The sequence below is a fragment of the Ceratotherium simum genome, chromosome 1, assembly GCF_057802395.1.
Source record: "Ceratotherium simum simum isolate JZ-2026a chromosome 1, ASM5780239v1, whole genome shotgun sequence".
Lineage (NCBI taxonomy): Eukaryota > Metazoa > Chordata > Mammalia > Perissodactyla > Rhinocerotidae > Ceratotherium > Ceratotherium simum.
Genome location: NC_141900.1, coordinates 21,898,530 through 21,920,024, shown reverse-complemented (window position 1 = coordinate 21,920,024; position 21,495 = coordinate 21,898,530). Strand labels below are relative to the sequence as shown.

At 39.6% G+C, this 21,495-nt stretch overlaps 2 protein-coding genes across 4 annotated transcripts in view; one reads left to right on the top strand and one right to left on the bottom strand.

The window, feature by feature from the left end:
• The first annotated feature begins 5,241 nt into the window (after positions 1-5,241).
• PMPCB (peptidase, mitochondrial processing subunit beta) lies at positions 5,242-21,468 on the top strand. Its single transcript, XM_014794465.2, has 13 exons — positions 5,242-5,383; positions 6,366-6,506; positions 7,458-7,544; positions 7,927-8,056; positions 13,621-13,819; positions 14,181-14,260; positions 16,521-16,633; positions 18,087-18,230; positions 19,269-19,429; positions 20,351-20,436; positions 20,516-20,604; positions 20,754-20,829; positions 20,923-21,468. The coding sequence occupies exons 1-13, from the start codon at positions 5,303-5,305 to the stop codon at positions 20,985-20,987; spliced, it is 1,452 nt and encodes a 483-aa protein (XP_014649951.2). The 5' UTR covers positions 5,242-5,302; the 3' UTR covers positions 20,988-21,468.
• The window catches only part of DNAJC2 (DnaJ heat shock protein family (Hsp40) member C2), a 31,560-nt gene continuing 31,215 nt past the window's right edge, over positions 21,151-21,495 (bottom strand). For all 3 annotated transcript variants that reach the window (XM_004439315.3, XM_014794464.2, XM_087441941.1), the window contains one exon: positions 21,151-21,374. In XM_004439315.3, the coding sequence (XP_004439372.1) occupies positions 21,300-21,374 (75 nt within the window). In that variant the 3' untranslated portion in view covers positions 21,151-21,299. The remainder of the gene's footprint in view (positions 21,375-21,495) is intronic.

Sequence of the window (21,495 nt, the reverse complement as noted above, 5' to 3'; positions counted from 1 at the left end):
AGGGCTGGCTCTCCTTCATTTTTTAAGGATCGTTTTACTAGATATAGAATTCTTGGTTGACACTTGTTTCCTTTCAGCTCTTTGAATATATTATCTCACTGCCTCTGGCCTCCAGAGTTTCTAATGAGAAATCAGCTATTAATCTTATTGAAGATCAAGTATATGTGATAAGTTGCTTTTCTCTTTTAAGATTTTCTCTATCTTTCTATAGTTTGATTATGATGTGTGTAGGTATAGATCTCTTTGAGTTTATCCTATTTAGAATTTGTTGAGCTGTTTGGACAGGTAGATTAGTGTTTTCCATCAAATTTAGGTGTTTTTCGTCGTTACTTCTTTAAAGATTCTTTCTGCCACTTTCTCTCTGTCCTCTCCTTCTAGGACTCCATTATGAGTATGTAGGTATGCTTGAGGGTGTCCCACAGGATTCTGCAGCTCTGTTCATTTTTCTTCATTTTTTTTTCTTTTAATTCCTCAGACTGATAATTTCAGTTGACATATCTTCAAATTCTCTGATTCTTTCTTCCACCTGTTCATATCTACTATTGAGCTCCTCGAGTGAATTTTTCATTTCAATTATTGTACTTTTCAATTCCAGAATTTTGATCTAAAAGAAAAATAATTTCTGTCTCCTCTTTATTGATATTCTCTATTTGGTGAGACATAATTCTCATACTTTCCTTTAGTTTTTAGATATTGTTTCCTTTAGTTCTGTGAACATGTTAAAAATAGCTTATTTAGCACCAGCCTCAGTGGCCTAGTGGTTAAGTTCAGCATGCTCTGCTTTGGTGGCCTGGGTTCGGTTCCCGGGAGTGGACCTACACCACTCTGTTAGTGGCCATGCTGTGTTGGCAGCCCACATACTAAAAAATAGAAGAAGACTGTCATGGATGTTAGCTCAGGGCAAATCTTCCTCAGCAAGAAAAGACAAAAATAGCTTATTTAAAAGTCTTTGTCTAGTAAGTCCAATGTCTAGGCTTCGTCAGGGACATTTTCTATAGGTTCTTTTTTTCCTGTGTATAACTATATTTTCTTAGTTCTTTGCATGTCTTGTACTTTTTTGTTGAGAACTGGGCATTTTAAATAATACAATGTGTCAATTCTGGATATCAGATTCCACCTCCTCCCAAGGCTTTGTTATTGCTATTTGTTTTTGTTTGCTTAGTGACTTTCCTGAATTAATTCCTTAAAGTCATGTGTGACCACTGAAATCTCTGCGCAGCTAATGATTGGATAGATACTTCCCTAAATGCCTGGAACCAATGAATTTCCCAGTCTTTGTTGAAGAGCTCTGTGTGTGGCATACCATCAATACTTAGCCAGGCAATCAACAACTATGCCTTAGCCCTTCCTTCCTTCTCCCATCTTTCCTGGGCATATGTACAGCCCTGGGGATGTACCCAGTCATGCACATGTGCATGGCCTTCTAGATTCCCAGGAATATGTCTGAACTTTTCAACACCTCTATAGACATCCCAGGCCCTAGCTTTTCCTCGTAAGCTTCTTGCTTTGCCTGCTGTTTGCCCTTATTGTTATCTACCACTTCCAGGCAGCGACAAAGTTAAACAACTGCCTCTCAATATTTTTGACAAACATCCCAGAAGAAAGCTTTTTGCCTTGAGTAAGGTCAAATAAAGACAAAGTTGCAAGTGAGGTCTTCCAGGGAACCATGAGATAGGTCAAATAATTTCACTTCTCTGGGTTTGAGGCCTTGAAGGACCTCCAACCGAATTCTGCCCCCTTTGGTGGCTGCCAGGCTGCTGATTTTCATCACGGTTGTGGGATCTTGGTTTTGAAGGCTACCATGGAGTTAGGGGGAAGGGTTCAGGATAGAGTAAGTTAAAACACTATCAAGCACACTCTTCTCATTGAGATTTAGCTGCTTTTACTGAATAAAATCTCCCCAGATTAGTTCAAGCCTTTGTTTAATTTCCAGAGTTCTGAAAATGTTGATTCTGAGCGCTTTTAACGGTTTTCTCATTTCTTTCATGAGACAAAGAGAATTTTTGGAGGTTTTTATTCTGTCATTTTCCCTGACATCCTAAGTTAATTTTGAATTAAAATGTGCTAAAATTTCCCAGGTGCTTTCTGTGATTATACCTAAATATTTTTGTATATATGTATGCATGTTTGTTTTTCTTTATTAATGTTAACACATATTTGTTTTAGAAACATGAAGGAATAACCTTGGCTGTCCTTATTATGTAATAGATCCTGTGGGCTGAACCTGTGAATCATAGCAGAGGGGGTAGGTGGAGAGAGATGAGTCTGGAAAGGTAAGTGGGAGTCAGATCATGAAGGCTTCTATCTAAGGAGCCTTCACTTTATCCTGACAAGGGAAGTTACTGGAGGATTTTTCATAATGGGACTGTTATGCTAAAAGTTGCACTCTAAGAAGATCCCTTGGGCAGCAATGTGAAAAACTGTGACAATGGGGCTGGAGCAGATTCAAGAGGCAGGAAAGGGGTGTATGAATTGGATGGGAAGGGTGGAAAAGAGGGAGAAGCTGAAGAGGAAATCCAGGTTTCTGTTTTGGATGTTTGGGTGAATGGAGGTATCATTGGCTGTTTGGCATTATATACAGAGGAAGAGACTTAGGGGCAAGACAGTGAATTGCATTTTGGACAAGTTGATATTGAGGTGCCAATGGGATATTCAAGTGTAGTTGCCTAGTAATTGAATGGGGAAGTGGGCCAGGAGCTCAAGAGAAAGGCCTGCTTGGGTAGACAGAGAAGTGCTCAGGTAGAAAAGGAAACCCTCAGGGAGAGCGTGCAGTAGGAGAAGAGGCCCAGGCCCAGGTCCAGAACTCTGGGGAACACCAATATTTAGGGCAAAGTGGTGTGGTGTTTAAGAGTACAGGCTGAGGTACTGGCACAAAAACAGACACACAGATCAATGGGACAGAATCGAAAGTCCAGAAATAAACCCACACATCTATGGACAGCTAATCTTTGACAAAGGAGCCAAGAACATACAATGGACAAAAGAAAGTCTCTTCAACAAATGGTGTTGGGAAAACTGGATAGCCACATGCAAAAAAATGAAAGTAGACCCTTACCTTACACCATACACAAAAATTAACTCCAAATGGATTAAAGACTTGAATGTAAGACCTGAAACTACGAAACGTCTAGAAGAAAACATAGGCAGTACGCTCTTCGACATCAGTCTTAGCAACATATTTTCAAGCACCATGTCTGACCGGGCAAGAGAAACAATAGAAAAAATAAACAAATGGGACTACATCAAACTAAAATCTTCTGCACAGCAAAGGAAACCATCAACAAAACGAAAAGACAACTTAACAATTGGGAGAAGATATTTGCAAACCATACATCTGATAAGGGCTTAATCTCCAAAATATATAAAGAACTCATGCATCTCAACAACAAAAAAACTACTAACCCAATTAAAAAATGGGCAAAAGACCTGAACAGACATTTCTCCAAAGAAGATATACAGATGGCCAACAGATACATGAAAAGATGTTCAAAATCATTAACTATCAGGGAAATGCAAATCAAAACTACAATGAGATATCACCTCACGCCCCTCAGAATGGCTATAATTAACAAGACAGGAAACAACAAGTGTTGGAGAGGATGTGGAGAGAAGGGAACTCTCATACACTGCTGGTGGGAGTACAAACCGGTGCAGCCACTATGGAAAACAGTATGGAGATTCCTCAAAAAATCAAGGATAGAACTACCATATGATCCAGCTATTCCACTGCTGGGTATTTATCCAAAGAACTTGAAAACACCAATGCATAAAGATACATGCACCCCTGTGTTCATTGCAGCGTTATTCACAATAGCCAAGACTTGGAAGCAACCTAAGTGCCCATCGAGGGACGAATGGATAAAGAAGATGTGGTATATATACACAATGGAATACTGCTCAGCCATAAGAAACGATGAAACCCAGCCATTTGTGACAACATGGATGGACATTGAGGGTATTATGCAAAGTGAAATAAGTCAGAGGGAGAAGGTCAAATACCGTATGATTTCCTTCATTAAGTAGTAGATAATAACAACAATAAACAAACACATAGAGACAGAGATTGGATTGGTGGTTACCAGAGGGGAAGGGGGGAGGGAGGAGGGCGAAAGGGATAATTCGGCACATGTGTGTGGTGATGGGATGTAATTAGTATTTGGGTGGTGGACATGATGTAATCTATGCAGAAATAGAAGTATAATGATGTACACCTAAAATTTATACAATGTTATAAACCAATGTTATTGCAATAAACAAAAAATTAAAAAAAAAAAAAAAGAGTACAGGCTGAGGCCGGCCCGATGGGGCAAGTGGTTAAGTGCCCGCGCTCTGCTGCAGTGGCCTGGGGTTTGCCGGTTCCAATCCCGGGCGCGCACTGACGCACTGCTTGGCAAGCCAGGCTGTGGCGGCATCCCAGATAAAGTAGAGGAAGATGGGCACGGATGTTAACCCAGGACCAGTCTTCCTCAGCAAAAAATGAGGATTGGCATCGGATGTTAGCTCAGGGCTGGTCTTCCTCACACACACACAAAAAGAGTACAGGCTTTGGAGCCAGACAGCTTGTTATTAGCATCTTGCCTCAGTCAAGTGATTTTACCTCAGTTTCTACATCTGTAAAATGAGCATTAGAATAGCACAGTTAGAACAGTGCTTGGTATTTTTAGTTTCATTAGGAGATCTGCGAATAAAGAGCTGCCCAAGAAGGTGAAGAAGAAGGTGCTCTGAGAAGGAGGAAGCGCAAAGAGAAGAAAATTTCAAACAGATCTACAATGTCAAATTCTGCCAGTAGGACTGTAAAACAAGGTCTGTAAAGTGTCCATCTCTCAGCAATTAGTGGCCTCACCAAGAGCAATGTCTATGGAATGGAAGGAGCCAGACTGTAAAGGGCTGAAGAGTGAATAGGGGTCAACCCTGATAAATCCTTCCCTCCCCTCACGACGCCTGTCTCTCCCACTAGATGCTTCCTTCAAGGCCAGTGACTTATGCATCTTATTCCACTTTTTCCAATCAGTTTCAGCCACCAATGGGATAATATGTTGCACTAGATTTCCTTTAGCTCTTCCACATTTGTGTCTTGCACGCCGTCGGCGATCGAAGTAACTCATGGTACACGGGCTTCTACAGACTCCCTAATCCGTATCATTCGGGGCAGACCGCTCAGCGCCATGCCCAGGTCCATTCTTTCCACGACAGCTTGGAACAGTGTCATTCCCATCATGACCACTAGGTGGGGCCCGCCTTCTCCTCTAGGACCTCGGGTCAGGGCCCCGGAAGCACATCCTCCACCCAGTCCCGAGCGGAGATGGCGGCGTTTTGGCCCGCGGTGCGGCGGCGGCTCTGGGGTTTCACCGAGAAGCTCCTGGTCGGAGGCGCTGCCAGGCGGGTGAGCTTCCTCCCACTTGTCTGGACGCCACCGGGGACCGCGCGGGGCCCGGCCTCTGCCGCTCACCCCGCGCGGCCGCTCTGAGTGACGGCCGCCGGGCCCGGCCGCCGGCGCCACACCCCCCCCGACGCTCGACTCCCGCCGGGGCTGGGCTGGCTTTGGTTACCCGCTGCGTGTGACCCCCCCCAGTGACGTGTGGGGTGACCCTGGTTACCGACCCCTCTCTCCCCGTTACCGAGGGGTCGTTATCAAGAGCGCGTGTTGATCACTAAAAACACAGTGGTTGCGAAGTGGGGGAAATGACCGAGTGAGATGGTTCTGTTTTTGCCTGAGACGGAGCTGCTTCGTCCTCAGCTGGGCTTCCGCGGACCTCGGGAAGGTGGAGGGAAATTCTGTCTGTATGTGTCTTTTTCTCATGAGAGGCTCCAGCTCTCTGCAGGGCACGTGAGACTCACGTATAAAGGAGAAGGACTGGGGACGGGCGAGTAGGGCGTAGTCAACAAGTCACCCAGCCAGAGTGGATCTTGAGCATCTGCCCTTCTTCCTACCTTCTCTTTTTCAAAACTTTTTGCTTTTCTTGGAAAACCTAAATCTCATTTCTATGTTGTGTACAGGTATTTTTGTATTTTTTTCTCCCTTTCTTGGTCTTTCTCCCCCTGCTTGTTCTCTCTATAATGAATATTAAACGTTTCTAGGAGAGGTATTGAAATTAAAGCATTTCTCCCTGGATAATGATAATAACTGCTCGTTTTCCCCAAGGGAAGGTCACGTTGTAGGCATGTTGCTGGCTTTAGGAGAGTGGCTGGTTAAGGAAGGTTCCTCCACCAGGCTAAGGGGTGGATCTCAGTGGAACAAAAGTTGAGGAGGAAAGAGTACTTTAGAGAAAGTCTCTTTGGGATAGATTTGGTTTTCTAATCAACACTTACTGTCAGAATAGTGATGTGTTTTGCTTCCTTCCTCCCACTCTTCCACTCCCAACCAGTCATTATATTTTGGAGGGAACAGATTGAGAAGTACCCAGGCTGCTGCACAAGTTGTTCTGAATGTTCCTGAAACACGAGTAACCTGTTTGGAGAATGGACTCAGAGTGGCCTCTGAAGACTCTGGGCTCTCAACCTGCACAGTAAGTGATTCAGGCCGCCACTGTTTGATGCCTTATTTGGAGAGAGCAAATTGTTGCTGTTAATTTCAGCTTTGTAGTTGGCTGGTGGTTGAAAAATAGTGGCAGTTACTTTGCCTTGACAGCTGACTCTCACTTGTGAATCTTTTTTCCAGTGATACTTCCATGCCGGCTGCATGTGTACCCTATTTAAGCATCTACATCTGGTTCTTGTAGCCTATTATTGTATTACGTATTGTTAATAGTATTTATTGATAATAATGAAAGAGGTATATTTGCTGGGCTACTCTGTGCCAGATGTTTGTACATATATTGTCTTATTTGATCCTTTTTTTTGGGGGGGGGGTGAGGAAGATTAGCCCTGAGCTAACGTCTGTGCCCATCTTCCTCTATTTTATATGTGGGACTCCTGCCACAGCATGGCTTGATAAGTGGTGGGTGTAGGTCTGTGCCCGGGATCCAAACCTACAAACCCTGGGCCGCTGATTTGGAGCACGCCAACTTAACCATTATACCACCAGGGTGGCCCTTATTTGATCTTTAGAACGGTTATTTGTAGTAGGCATCATCACACCCGTTTATAGTTGAGGACCAAATTCAGAGAAATTAAACGGTTTTGTCCAAGGTCATGCGGCTAATACATCACAGAGCCAGGATTTGAACCAAGATTTTCTGACAATCTCTGATGTTCTTTATACTATAGTTGTTAACTGCCTGTAGTAACAAGTTGGGCTAAGAATTTGGGTCCTCACTGAAGCTGGCAAGTAGATATTTGTAGCACCGTCTCATAGTTCATAGGTATGTACTGTCAATCCACGCAAGTCAAGAAGACTTGAATGTTAAGACTGGAAAGCATTTGTCAGAAAAAGGAAGGAGACTGCTCCTTCCTTCCACTCCCATCCCTCCAAAGAAAGAAAATGGTGTTTTACCTAATTGTTCCCTGATCACATTAAGGTTGGGCTCTGGATTGATGCTGGAAGTCGATACGAAAATGAGAAGAATAATGGAACAGCTCACTTTCTGGAGCATATGGCTTTCAAGGCAAGTTGTAAGACTCATTTTATAAAAATGCATTTTCTTTAAGAGGTGGTAAGCACAAAATCTCATTCTAAGGTAAGGAAAATTACTTCAATAGTATAGCATGCTTTATTTTTTATTTTAATCTTTCCTTTTTCCTGGATAATTATGTGAAATAATTACTGATAATTGCTCTGTAGGGTTGAAACGAGGATTTTCTTTTGGGATGGAAGGGTCATCTGAAAGTATACCACTATTTCTGAAGCCTGATACACTTGAGAAATCAAATTTGGTCCTTGCATGAAACTGACATAGGCTTATGTCTTCATATTCATTGTCTGAAGTGTTTAGAACAGGTGAGGGATAAAGGAAGGTATCATAATTGTTTTTTCCTCTTTTATTTCAGGGCACCAAAAAGAGATCCCAATTAGATCTGGAACTTGAGATTGAAAACATGGGCGCTCATCTCAATGCCTATACCTCCAGAGAGCAGACTGTGTATTATGCCAAAGCATTCTCTAAAGATTTGCCGAGAGGTATTGCTGTATTTTATACTGCAGATATGTAATCTTCACAAGAATTCAGAAATAATTTAGTATTGTTTTTATTATGACTATTGTAAAAGAGTAACCCCCAGAAATGTGAAAAAAATGAACCAAACTCTGACTGAGGGGCCACCTATTTTTGTTTTTTTCTCCGAATATGACAGATGATATCAGATACATATAGGCTGCAAGACTTATGCAAACCAGGCTCTAACACTTGATTCAAAAATACTTCCTGAGCCATATTCGTGTAGTGAAACATTTTTGTTTTTATTTGCTTATTTAACTGCCTGCTGCTTTTTTTTTCCCTCATTTTATCCTGTTATCTGAATTTTTTGTTTCTACAGACCTTAACAAGTTTGTATCTACTGACTGCTGGGGGTTTTTTTTACAAGACTTGCTTACTTCTTTATTGCATTTGCACATTCTAGTTTCTCATCCTGGAGTGTACTTCTTTCTTACTTTTCTTTCCATTAATTTTTTTTGTTTATTTAAACTAAAAAACAAAAACATTTCACCCATTTTTCTCCCCCCCATCTGTTCTTTGTATCTATGAGCTTGGTTTTTTTTTTTTTTTGGATTCTACATATAAGAGAGATCATACAATATTTGTCTGACTTATTTCACTTAGCATAATGCCCTTGAGGTCCATCTGCGTTATCAAAAATGGCAAGATTTCGTTCTTTTTTATGGCTGAATAATATTCCCTTTGTGTGCGTGTGTGTGTGTATTTATTTATATATGTATGTATGCATGTGTGTGTATATATGTATCATAATTTCTTTATCCATTCATCCATTGATGGACACTTAGGTTGTTTCCTCATCTTGGCTATTGTAAATAATGCTGCAATAAACATGGGGATGCACCTGTCTTTTCCAGTTAGTGTTTTTGTTTTCTTTGGATAAATACCCAGAAGTGTAATTGCTGGATCATATGGTAGTTCTATTTTTAATTTTTGGGGGAACCTCCATACTGTTTTTCATAGTGGCTGCTCCAATTTGCATTCCCACCAACAGTGCACAAGTGTTCCCTTTTCTCCACATCCTTGCCGGTACTTGATGTCTCTTGTTTTTGTTTGTTTTTTTTTTTTTTGTGAGGAAGATTAGCCCTGAGCTAACATCCGATGCCAATCCTCCTCTTTTTGCTGAGGAAGATTGGCCCTGAGCTCACATCTGTGCCTATCTTCCTCTACTTTATTTATTTATTTATTTTTTTTAAAGATTTTATTTATTTATTTTTTTCCCCCCAAAGCCCCAGTAGATAGCTGTATGTCATAGGTTCACATCCTTCTAGTTGCTGCACGTGGGACTCGGCCTCGCGCTGGACGGAGAAGCGGTGCCCTGGGGCGCGCCCGGGATCCGAACCCGGGCCGCCAGCATCAGAGCGCGCGCACTTAACCGCCAAGCCACAGAGCCGGCCCATCTTCTTCCTCTACTTTATATGGGACGCCGCCACAGCATGGCTTGACAAGTGGTGCATCATTGTGCGTCCGGGATCTGAACCTGTGAACCCCGGGCTGCCCTGGAGCGCGAGTACTTAACCACTACGCCACTGGGCCGGCCCCTCTTGTCTTTTTTACAATAATCTTTCTAACAGGTATGAAGTAGTATCTCATTGTGGTTTTGATTTGCCTTTCCCTGACGATTAGTGATATTGAGCATCTTTTCATGTACCTTTTGGCCATCTGTATATCTTCTTTGGAAAAATATGTATTTAGATCCTCTGCCCATTTTTTAATTGGATTGTTTGTTTTCTTGCTATTGAGTTGTATGGATTCTTTATATATTTTGGATAATAGCTCCTTATCAGATATATGATTTGCAAACATTTTCTCTCGTTCTGTATTGCCTTTTCATTTTGTTGATGGTTTCCTTTGCTGTGCAGAAGCTTTTTAGTTTGATGTAGTCTCACTTGTTTATTTTTGATTTTGCTTTTAGTGTCAGATTCAAAAAATCGCCACTAAGACCTGTATTAAGGAGCTTACCACCTGTGTTTTCTTCTAGGAGTTTTATGATTTCTGGTCTTATGTTCAAGTCTTTAATCCATTTTGAGTTAATTTTTGTGTATGGTATAAGATAGGGTTCCAGTTTCATTTTACATGTGGCTGTCCAGTTTTCCCAACACCATTTATTGAAGAGACTATCGTTTCCTCATTGTATATTCTTGGCTTCTTTGTTGTAGATTAATTTATCAGATATGCATGAGTTTATTTCTGGGCTCTCTGTTTTGTTCCATTGACTTATGTGTCTGTTTTTATGCCAACGCTATACTGTTTTAATTACTCTAGCTTTGTAATATGGTTTGAAGTTGGAGCGTGATGCCTCCAGCTTTGTTCTCCTTTCTCAAGGTTGCTTTGGCTCTTTGGGGTCTTTTGTGGTTCCATTCAAATTTTAGGATTCTTTCCTCTATTTCTGTGAAAAATGCCATTAGAATTTTGATAGGGATTGCACTGAATCTGTAGATTGCTTTGGGTAGTATGGACATTTTAACAATATTGATTCTTCCAGTCCGTGAGCATGGACTATCTTTCCATTTATTTGTGTCTTCTTCAGTTTCTTTCATTAATGTCTTTTTTTTTCTTTTTTTTTTGTGAGGAAGATCAGGCCTGAGCTAACATCCATGCCAATCCTCCTCTTTTTTGCTGAGGAAGACAGACCCTGGGCTAACATCTGTGCCTATCTTCCTCTACTTTATCTGGGACGCTGCCACAGCATGGCCTGACAAGCGGTGTGTTGGTGCATGCCCGGGATCTGAACCTGGGCCGCCAGCAGCAGAGCGTGTGCACTTAACTGCTACGCCACAGGACCGCCCCTCATTAATGTCTTGTAGTTTTCAGTATACAGGTCTTTCACCTCCCTGGTTAAATTGATTTCTAGATATTTTATTCTTTTTGATGCAGTTGTAAATGGGATTTTTAAAAAATTTCTCTTTCTGATTGCTCGTTATTAGTGTATAGAAATGCAACTGATTTTGTATCCTGCAACTTCACTGAATTCGTTTATTCTAACAGTTTTTTGGTGAAGTCTTTATGGTTTTCAATATATAATATGTTATCTGTAGAGTGACAGTTTTACTTCTTCCTTTCCAATTTGGATGCCTTTTATTTCTTTTTCTTGCCTAATTGCTCTGGGTAGGAGCAATTTTTTTTTATTCCTTGGTTGATATAAAAACTCTTGGCCCTGAGCAAAATAAGCAAATGTTCATTTATAAGATTATTGATTGTTTTTGTAGCAATAAAAGAAAATATATTTTATTTTTATTTTGTAGAAATAAAATTATTATGACAGCATAGCAGTTTGTTATAGTTACCATGTTTGTAGAGTGTTTTGAATTTCTTAAAGAAAAGTTATTACACAAAACATTTTTCTACTGGAAGAATTAACAACAAAATTCAGCAGTTTTTGGGCCCGGCCCCATTGCCTGGTGGTTAAGTTTGGCACACTCCGCTTCAGTGGCCCGGGTTCGGTTCCTGGGTGTGGACCTACACCCCTAGTCGGTTGGCGGCCCTACTGTGGCGGCGGCTCACATACAAAATAGAGGAAGATTGGCACAGATGTTAGCTCAGGGCGAATCTTCCTCAGCAAAAAGAATAAAGTTTAGCAGTTTTAGTGTTAACTGGTGAAATTATTAATCTTTAAGATCCTTGTATAGTTGTAGTTAATGTCATTACTTTGAAATTTTGGATTCCTAATAGGCTTTCATTAATAATGTTTGAATGATACTTTACACAAGTACTTTTATATATATTTTGTATATATATTATCTCATTTGATCTGCATCGTAATCAAGTAGGTGTCTCCACTTTGCAGTTGTGCTAATTGAGGCCCAGACTCGGACTTGCCCAGTATCGCATAGCTTAGTGGTTTACTGTGGACTCTAATGCATGTCGTCTCACTCAGATTCACTATGCCAGGTTGCTTTGTGAAAACAACAAAACAAAACACCTACCACCTGCAAATAAATAAACATTTCACAATATGTTAGCCTAACTTTTGCATAAAACCAATAAAAATGACAACAGTGGAGAGTGTGTTGGTTTGAATTGCAAAAAACATTGGTAAGGTTTTTAATGATTTCCTTAGAAACAGTTTGTGCCCCAGGACCAGTTGGGTACTGAGAACAAAGGGCCGGGCCAGGCCAGGCTCCTTTAAAGGGTTGTGTATGCTGGCCTGTCCCTCTCCTTTATTTACACAGAGGAGAGCAGGGAGAGCAAAAAGGAGGACTAGGGAAAGGAAGAGAGAAGGCATGAGACCTTTTTTTTTCTTCCTGGCTTCTGGCTGGGAAGGACAGAGCCCCTGCCAGTGGGAGTAGAAAATGGAAATGCAGAGGGACTCCCGGAGGAATCTAAGGTGGAAGTGCCCTCTAAGTAGATCCCACTCTGGGGGGTTGCTTGAGGTTTTATCCCCTCAGTCAGGTGAAGCGTGGAGAATCAGGTAATAATTAGATGTTTAGACTAGTGGTCTCCAAACTTTTGTGATCATCCATCCCTATTGGTGAGAGAATTGATTGTATATCCTCAATATAGGCATATTTATAAATTAAATACATGTACTAGGATACTAACATATACAATATTAAATATACATTAGAAAGACTTAAAGAAGATTCTGATTAAAACAAATACTAGGAAGTATGAACACCCCCCCCCCCCCACTTTGGGAAGTATCAGTCTAGACTATTCCCATATAAAGGAGGGTCTTCACACAAGATTTCTTATCCTCCCCTCTGTCTTGGGGCTCTTCCTCAGAGACCATCTTGGTCTCTGGTTCTCTTGTCTGGACAGATGGTTTTTATTTGGCTTTATAGATAATGTTTTCCCTTTTGTTATGATCTCAGCCCCAGCTTATTCTGGCAGTCTGTTCTGTCCTGTTGGGCAGGCTACAGAGGTAGTTAATTACAGGAGGTCCTTGGTATTTGAACATAATTGGTTCTGAGACAAGGCCCTTTAAAATGAACTTCAGTGACTTTGCTAATGGTAAGAGTCTAGCCAACGTTGACCAGACAGGTGAGAATTAGACACTGGGATTAAAAGGAGAAAGATATTTGAGAGGACACTAATTCTATAAGTGGTTCATTGGGGGCATATTTTAGATTATGATGATTCTTGGCTTCTTCATGTAGCAGCCTCATTGCTGTGGGAACTTGGGTAGTAAATACTTGGGTGATGTGGACTCTCTGTACATACCTAGATATTCTAATACAGATAATTTTCTACTCTGTAATTTTCATACAGAACAATATACACTTGTGCAGATTTCCATGACATTTTTGAAATGGTTGTAAGTAGAGTCATTGCAAGTGTTGTGGGGACGTCTGGCAAATTTAGGAATTATCTCCAAGCTCTTTTAACCACAAGGGTTTATATTTTACATTTTTAATTTTAATATTGTCTCTTAGGTTTGTCGAATGTTTAGAAAAGTTTGTTTCTTCCCAGTTGAATCATTTAGTCAGTATTGAGTGATGGTATCATAGTTTCTGATGCTAGTTTAATAGATTTTAATAGCAAAAATTAAGATTCTTAGTGTTTCTTCTTATGTTTTATTTTCAATTAGCTGTAGAAATTCTTGCTGATATAATACAGAACAGCACACTGGGAGAAGCAGAGATTGAACGTGAACGTGGAGTAATCCTTAGAGAGATGCAGGAAGTTGAAACCAATTTACAAGAAGTTGTTTTTGATTATCTTCATGCTACAGCTTATCAAAATACTGCACTTGGACGGACAATTTTGGGACCAACTGAAAATATCAAGTAGGTATAATTCTCAGAATTTTTTTTTTTTAGAAAATTTGTGAGTTGTGAAAATTAACATTCACAAACATTCAAAAAGTAATTTTTCCCTGCTGATAATCTGAATGAAACTACCTACACTTTAGCCCCACCTGACTCCCAGGTGTCTAGGCTCCCAGCTACTTAGGGAATAAACAAGTGATGGTATCAAATCTTTTTTCTTACTGTAACAAAGTTGAAATTCTTTGATACTTGTTACCTATACCCTATTTCTGACTGCATTCAACTTAGAGTACCTTTAAGGTCCAATTTAATTTCAGGTATATTATGTGAAGATCTATGCTTTTTAATTTCCTTTTAATATTTCTTACTCCATTTACAGATCTATAAATCGTAAAGATTTAGTGGATTACATAACCACACATTATAAGGGGCCAAGAATAGTACTTGCTGCTGCTGGAGGTTAGTTGATTTAAATTTCTATAACTCTTTTAAACACAGTCATTAGAGTGATGGGCTTATCACTTTGATCCTATTGGGAGATGTCTTAAGAGTTTTTATTTATAGAGCAAATTTTTAATATACTCTGTAAGGGGAATGTGGAGCACTGGAACCAGACTTTCCCTCCATCTTCTCTTTAGTAGAGTTTTTTCATAGAAAAACTTATGGACCCTCCAATATATAAGTGTACATATATAATGGAATTTACTTGCAAGAAAAGGGCAAATGAGTGAACTGGGAGACAATGTCACTTGGAAGATAGTGTTCTATAGTTTGGGAATCTCTTTAGATTTCATGTTATTCCTTGAGAACCAGTTTCATCCTTGGTCAGGCATGGAATGAGTATGTTATGTTGTTCATTCATTCTGTTGTGTGTTCATTCAGTAGATCTGCTAATTACTGAGAAGGGGAAGTACGTAGGGAGCCATGAGACTGTTTAATGGGAATCGGAACATGCAAGTGGCATCAGGACAAGGGTTCCTCGGGAACATGTTTGAAGCCAGTGAATGAATGAAAATTCACATTAAATTGTGCTAGATTTCCTGCCAGTCTGAATTTAAACAAACAGTACATTTTATTGGTTTCCAGTATTTTCTTTTTTTTTTAGGGCAAAGCGAAGAGGGATGGATTGTTCTTTTGTGTAAATTTTTTTCTCTTTAGAAATGACAATAAATTAAAATTCTAGTTGCCCTCGGTAGACTTCTGAGCTAGTTAATTGGGAATAATGAAGAAGATGAAAATAAGGGTTAAATATCTCGAGCATGTTATTCATTGTGGCTTTCAGCTAAATCATGTTGCCTTTATATGGCAGGCAGTGCACTCTGAAATTTTCTTGAGTGAGTAACATTGTTTCTGAAATGGCTGGTGCTGACTGGGGTTTCAACATTTGAAACTGCCTTGGAAACAGGAAGACTGTTGGTTAGATGGGGCCTCCATAGTCAAGCTATCTGGGGTGTCTCTGCCATTGTTGGTGGCAAATGGACACAATGGGTTTTATTGTAGTTCGTGGGTTCCTTTCGACATTGCTGAAGTTGGGATTTCTTACAGTTAATGACCTGTCCTAGATTAATTAGCTTTTTGTCTTATTGGTACATTAATGATGATGTGCCTATAAACAATGGCATCTTAAATTCATTGAAATAGGCCAGACCTAGTTTCTTTTAAAAGAAATTGTTGGCTCCCCTGCCTTCTGGATTGGGAGAAGTAGAGGTTGTGTTAGAGCAGGAGCTGAATATCTGGAACATCCAGCCAGAGGGCTGAGGTGCAGGTAATGAAACAGTGGAGGCACCTGTCATCAGGTGCTGAGAACTGTGCATGTTCCTGGTTTTTCCTCTCTGCTTGTCATCCTTGTGCCATCAGGGTCTTCCTATTGTTTCATCACTCTCTGGATTGATATTCAGGGTGGCTCTCCTACATAGTGATGCTGAAAACAGTGTACAATCATACACTGTCTTATGTCACAGATTTGTTTGGAAAATATGGCTGTAAGTTGTGCTTTTATATTCTAATGGATATCTCCTTTAAAGAAATCTCGTGGCACTATTTTTTAAAGCACTTGTACATGCCTAAATTTGTTTTTGAGTTTATATCTGTGTTTAAGAATCCTTCACTGACAGAATCTGTTTGGGTCCCGAGTTTGGACAGTAAGGGATATAGAATCTAAGTAATTCTTAATTTTTGGATGGCAAGTAGTGAGTGTTTGGATAACTATGGATTTATTCAGAAACTTAGATGAAATTATTTTATACCTGAATTCTGATAGCAGAGCTCAGAGAATGAAGCATATCTGTGTATCCAGCTTTCTTTAAATGAATAGAGCTCATATTTGTATTCTTTTCTACTTTAAAAATTTGTTGTAAAGTGATATTTTTGCTAGTTTGCATTCTAGGACTTTTAATAATTTAATATAACATGATTTTGTATGGAAAGTGGTATTTTCAAGCTGTCTTATTATCCTTAGCTGTGAATCCATTGGTATGTTGATGAATACTGTCAGTTGCTGTACAGAATGAGAAAGCTGTGCAACTCTAGCCTTATAGCACCAAGGAAAACAGTGTGCTGTGAGCTTACTGTTACACGGCTGTTAGAGAGTACAGGTAGTTCATGTATCACTTCTGTCACATTATACCATCTTGAACTCATTGTAAATCAAAATATTGGCAGTTAGTTGTCTGCTTTAGATTGTTCTACCACATATGTGAAATATTTTCCTTCAATTTAGGAGTTTCCCATGATGAACTGCTTGAGTTAGCCAAGTTTCATTTTGGTGACTCTTTGTCCAGACACAAAGGAGAAGTACCAGCTCTGCCTCCCTGCAAATTCACGGGAAGTGAGGTAGGCCAAGCCTCCTAAGCTAGTAGTTAGCCCTTTGGGTTTCTTGTGTTGTATTTACGAATGAGTGTACAAAATGTGCGTGTTTCTAACAGAAATAAAATGGAAGAAACCAAAGGCTTAAACTGAAACAGAAAAAGTGAAGAGGATGGACTCATTTGCCTATGTTCCTTCCTATTCCATAGTATTTAACCACCTGGTTTTCTTTCCTAAGGAAGCAAGGTTTTTTAATTTTTTTTGTGAGGAAGATCAGTCCTGAGCTAACATCCATGCTAATCCTCCTCTTTTTGCTGAGGAAGACCGGCTCTGAGCTAACATCTATTGCCAATCCTCCTCCTTTTTTGTTTTTGCCAATCCTTTTTTTTGTTTCCCCAAAGCCCCAGTAGATAGTTGTACATCATAGTTGCACATCCTTCTAGTTGCTGTATGTGGGACGTGGCCTCAGCACGGCCGGAGAAGCGGTGCGTTGGTGCGCGCCCAGGATCCGAACCCGGGCCGCCAGTAGTGGAGCGCACGCACTTAACCGCTAAGCCACGGGGCCAGCCCAGGAAGAAAGGTTTTAAGGGCAGTGTTATAATTTGGTCTTTTTTTGTGCCTTTTCTTTGGCACTGTGCCCATTTATATATTGTATAAAAGTAACCTTTTATTTTATTTATTTTATTTTTTTCCCCCCCAAAGCCCCAGTAGATAGTTGTACGTCATAGCTGCACATCCTTCTAGTTGCTGTATGTGGGACGCGGCCTCAGCATGGCCAGAGAAGCGGTGCGTTGGTGTGCGCGCTGGTATCTGAACCCGGGCTGCCAGCAGCAGAGCGCACACGCTTAACCGCTAAGCCACGGGGCCAGCCCAAGTAACCTTTTATTTTAAAAACACCCCAAATTTTGACTTTCATATCCAGTTTACTCTTGGATAAGTTCTGCCCACAGTACATTTCTAGGGGTAGCTGTTAGAGCCAGACTTGCAGAGAATCTGCTGCTTGTCAGCTATAGCTTTAAGCCTCATGGAGGCTTAGTTTGCCACATTAGGGATGATGCTCAAAGTAGTATTGGAAAGAGGTCTGATGTTGGCAGTTACACAGAACTGTGCCTTTGGCAGTACAAAAACAAGCCTGTTAGGTCAATATTAGCTTAAAGTTAGAAAAATTCAAATCGACAGACAAAAAAGATTGATTTCTACCAGTGAAATAATGCAATCTTTTGTGACCAGGTATCCATCTGGTGGCTATGTCTGTAGTCTTTCAATTGGAGATCTTTTGGTGAAAGTCTTCTTTCCCTACTCATGAAATTCTTCTAGATTAGACTGCAATGTTATGAGGCCTGACAGTTAAAACAAAATAGAGTCATGGTGAGCATTTTAACTTTGCAGTTAATGGGACCGGTGAACTTGTTTTTTTCTTGTTAAGCATGTTTTATAGTGGTAATCTTAACTGGAGTTTTGTTTTCTTTATCTTAACTAGATTCGAGTGAGGGATGACAAGATGCCTCTGGCACACCTTGCAGTAGCTGTCGAAGCTGTTGGTTGGGCACATCCAGATACACTCTGTCTCATGGTTGCAAACACACTAATTGGCAACTGGGATCGCTCTTTTGGAGGAGGAATGGTAGGTGATTCTAAAAGTAATTTTCCATAATAAATGACAAAATGGAACTCTGTAATGAATTTTAAAATATAAACTGATCCGGAGGGGCCGGCCCTGTGGCTTAGCGGTGAAGTGTGCGCGCTCTGCTGCTGGCGGCCCGGGTTTGGATCCCGGGCGCGCACGGAGGCACCACTTCTCAGGCCATGCTGAGGCAGCGTCCCACATACAGCAACTAGAAGGATTTGCATCTATGACATACAGCTATCTACTGGGGCTCTGGGGGAAAAAATAAATAAATAAAAATTAAAAAAAAAAACTGATCCGGGATTGTATCCTGGACCAGAAGAAAATAATTTTTCTTTTGCCATAAAGATTATTAGTGGGATAACTGGCAAAATTTAAATAAGGATAGAATAATTCATTAATAGTACTATATCAATGTTAATATCCTAATTCTAATAATTGTACTTAGGTTAATTGCATTGTTTTTCAGAAGTGCACACTAAACAGTATTTAGGGGTAGAAAGCATATCTGCGATGTATTCTCAAACAGTTGAAACAATATATTAAAGAGAATGATAAAGCAAACATGGTAAAGAAACGGAATTTGGATAAAGGGAATTCTTTGTACTATTTTTGTAATTTTTCTGTAAGTCTGAGATTACTTCAAAATACAAAGTGTATATATTTGTACTCCAAGATTTCAACAAAATACATTTCATATAAATATCTTAGGCTTCACATGCAATATAATTTCAAATCTTTAAGCGTACTAACCAAGAGCCCTAACTAATTGGATTAATAACAGCAATGTATTATTTTAGAAGTGGGTGCAGCTACTATGTTAATTGAAGGTTTCATTGCTTTTACATTATGATTTCTCTGGAGATGCATTGGGCTGGTGAAGTAAGTATAAGTCACTTTATTACTGAGATGTTGCTGGCTAAGACTGAGAAACTCAGCCTCATAGGGCATTCACTGCCACTTATCTCATTTTTCTTTGTAGTAATTTGGACATGTGTGTGTACAGTTCTCTTGGACAACTTTTTTTCCTTACAGAATTTATCTAGCAAGCTGGCCCAGCTCAGCTGCCATGGCAATCTCTGCCATAGCTTCCAGTCTTTCAACACTTCGTACACAGATACAGGATTATGGGGACTCTACATGGTTTGTGAACCAGCCACTGTTGCAGACATGCTACATGTTGTTCAAAAAGAATGGTGAGAAGATAATTTAAATCTTGCCTAGAATTCACGTTTCAGACTAGTGTCCTCTTTATACCCTTGATGGTGATTATTCTTGATGGGGATGTTCAAGAGAACAAGCCTAGGCAGTAGCAGTGGTTGCCATGTTTTTAAAGATCTCAGATGTTTCTTCTAAGTCTCATGTAAAGTTGATTTATACCACAGAAAATTCTTAATCTTTAAGAAGCAGATTACTTCAGAAAGAAGATTCTAAAAATTTTAAGTGTTTAAACACCAACTAGAAGTTTGGAAAATATCTCTAAAAGTTATCTGGCTTGGAAAGGCAGTGTTATGAAAATGAATCTGAAGTTGCCATTGCTAAAAGAAAAATGTAGGGTTTTAGTCACAACTAGTACCTTGAGACAGAGGCAGAAAGGCCCAAGGCTTCTTGGAACACTTTTATTTAGCTCTGGTTCCTTTCCTCCATCATTCTTAAATGGCTACATCTCTCTAAATCTAGTCAACTGGGGTGTAATTAATTTAATTATTAGGTTTAAGTTAGGCTCAGCTGGATTCCTTTGAGAAACCAATGACCCAGTGACCTATCCCCTAGCATATCAGATCCTAACAGATGGGGATTCATGAAGTCTCAAAATGATTATAGCATTTCTCAAGACATGGTCTGCCAATTTTTGTATTGTATTGAACCTCTATCTGCTAATCATACCATTTTTGAGAAATTAACAATACCATAAAAATAATCAGTAATAGTTTAGCTTTTGCTTAGCTATTGAGATCATTAGTAATTTCAAATTTTTACTAAGTTAAATCATAATCACTTGTACATTGTGGTGTAATACGTAGACTATATAGCATCATATCTTTCTTTAGGTCATTAACTCACAAAACACAAAATTCAAACTACTTGACATTTTGATTTTTCCAAATGGTTTTTAGGATGCGACTCTGTACAAGTGTCACTGAAAGTGAAGTTGCACGAGCCAAAAATCTTCTGAAAACCAACATGTTATTGCAACTCGATGGTAAGAATAAAGACATAAGTTCTATTTTCATATGGTTGATCTATATTCCAATACTTAGTTTTTCCTTCTCTTTAAACAGGTTCCACTCCAATTTGTGAAGATATTGGTAGGCAAATGTTATGCTATAATAGAAGAATTCCCATCCCTGAGCTTGAAGCAAGAATTGATGTATGTAGTCTTTAGATACCATTCAGTCTTGTGTTACAAAAGCTGAAAATATGTGCCATAAATCCTGTTTTACTCCAAAAAGTTCCAGGCATAGAATCTGTGTTTATTACAAAAAACTCTGAATGCTAGTATCGTCTTCTTTTTTTCAGGCTGTAAATGCTGAGACAATTCGAGAAGTGTGTACCAAATATATATATGATAAGAGTCCAGCTATTGCTGCCGTTGGTAAGTCTGACTCCTTTTCTCCTATGCAGAAAGGTGGCTAAGTACTTTTCTTTTATTCAGTTTTAACTAACTCTCTTTTCTTTTAATCCTTAGGTCCTATTGAGCGACTGCCCGAGTTTAACCAGATTCGCAGTAACATGTGCTGGCTTCGTGATTAAAATGCTCCTAATCTAAATATTTTGAATATATATATTTATAAAACTAACACAGAGCTGCAGGTTTTAAGCTATCCATCCCTAAAGAAAAAAATAAAAATGAACTTATATACTTGGAAATTTGAATGAAATACAGCATCAGACTTGCAAAGGATGACACGACCACCACAGTGAACAGTAGATCTTTTGCTCAAGGGAAGTTACGTTGGAACAACACACAGATTATCACCATAAGTATAATTTTTAAGAATGAAAATTTGTACAGTATTTTCAGTTTTATTATAAAAACGCACACACAACAAAGATTGTCACAAGTCATTTCTTGGCTCTACTTGCATTCAGCACTTGCTCTTGAGCAGCTTTCTTGGCTTTTACCATCTCAACAAGTTCCTAGGAAGGGAGAAAGGTGTTATTTAAGAAGCTGACTGTCAGAATTTGCAGGCATTTCTAGTGTTTGGTATAATAAATATGTAAAACATTCAAATTGGATGAATCCATAATTAAGACCCAA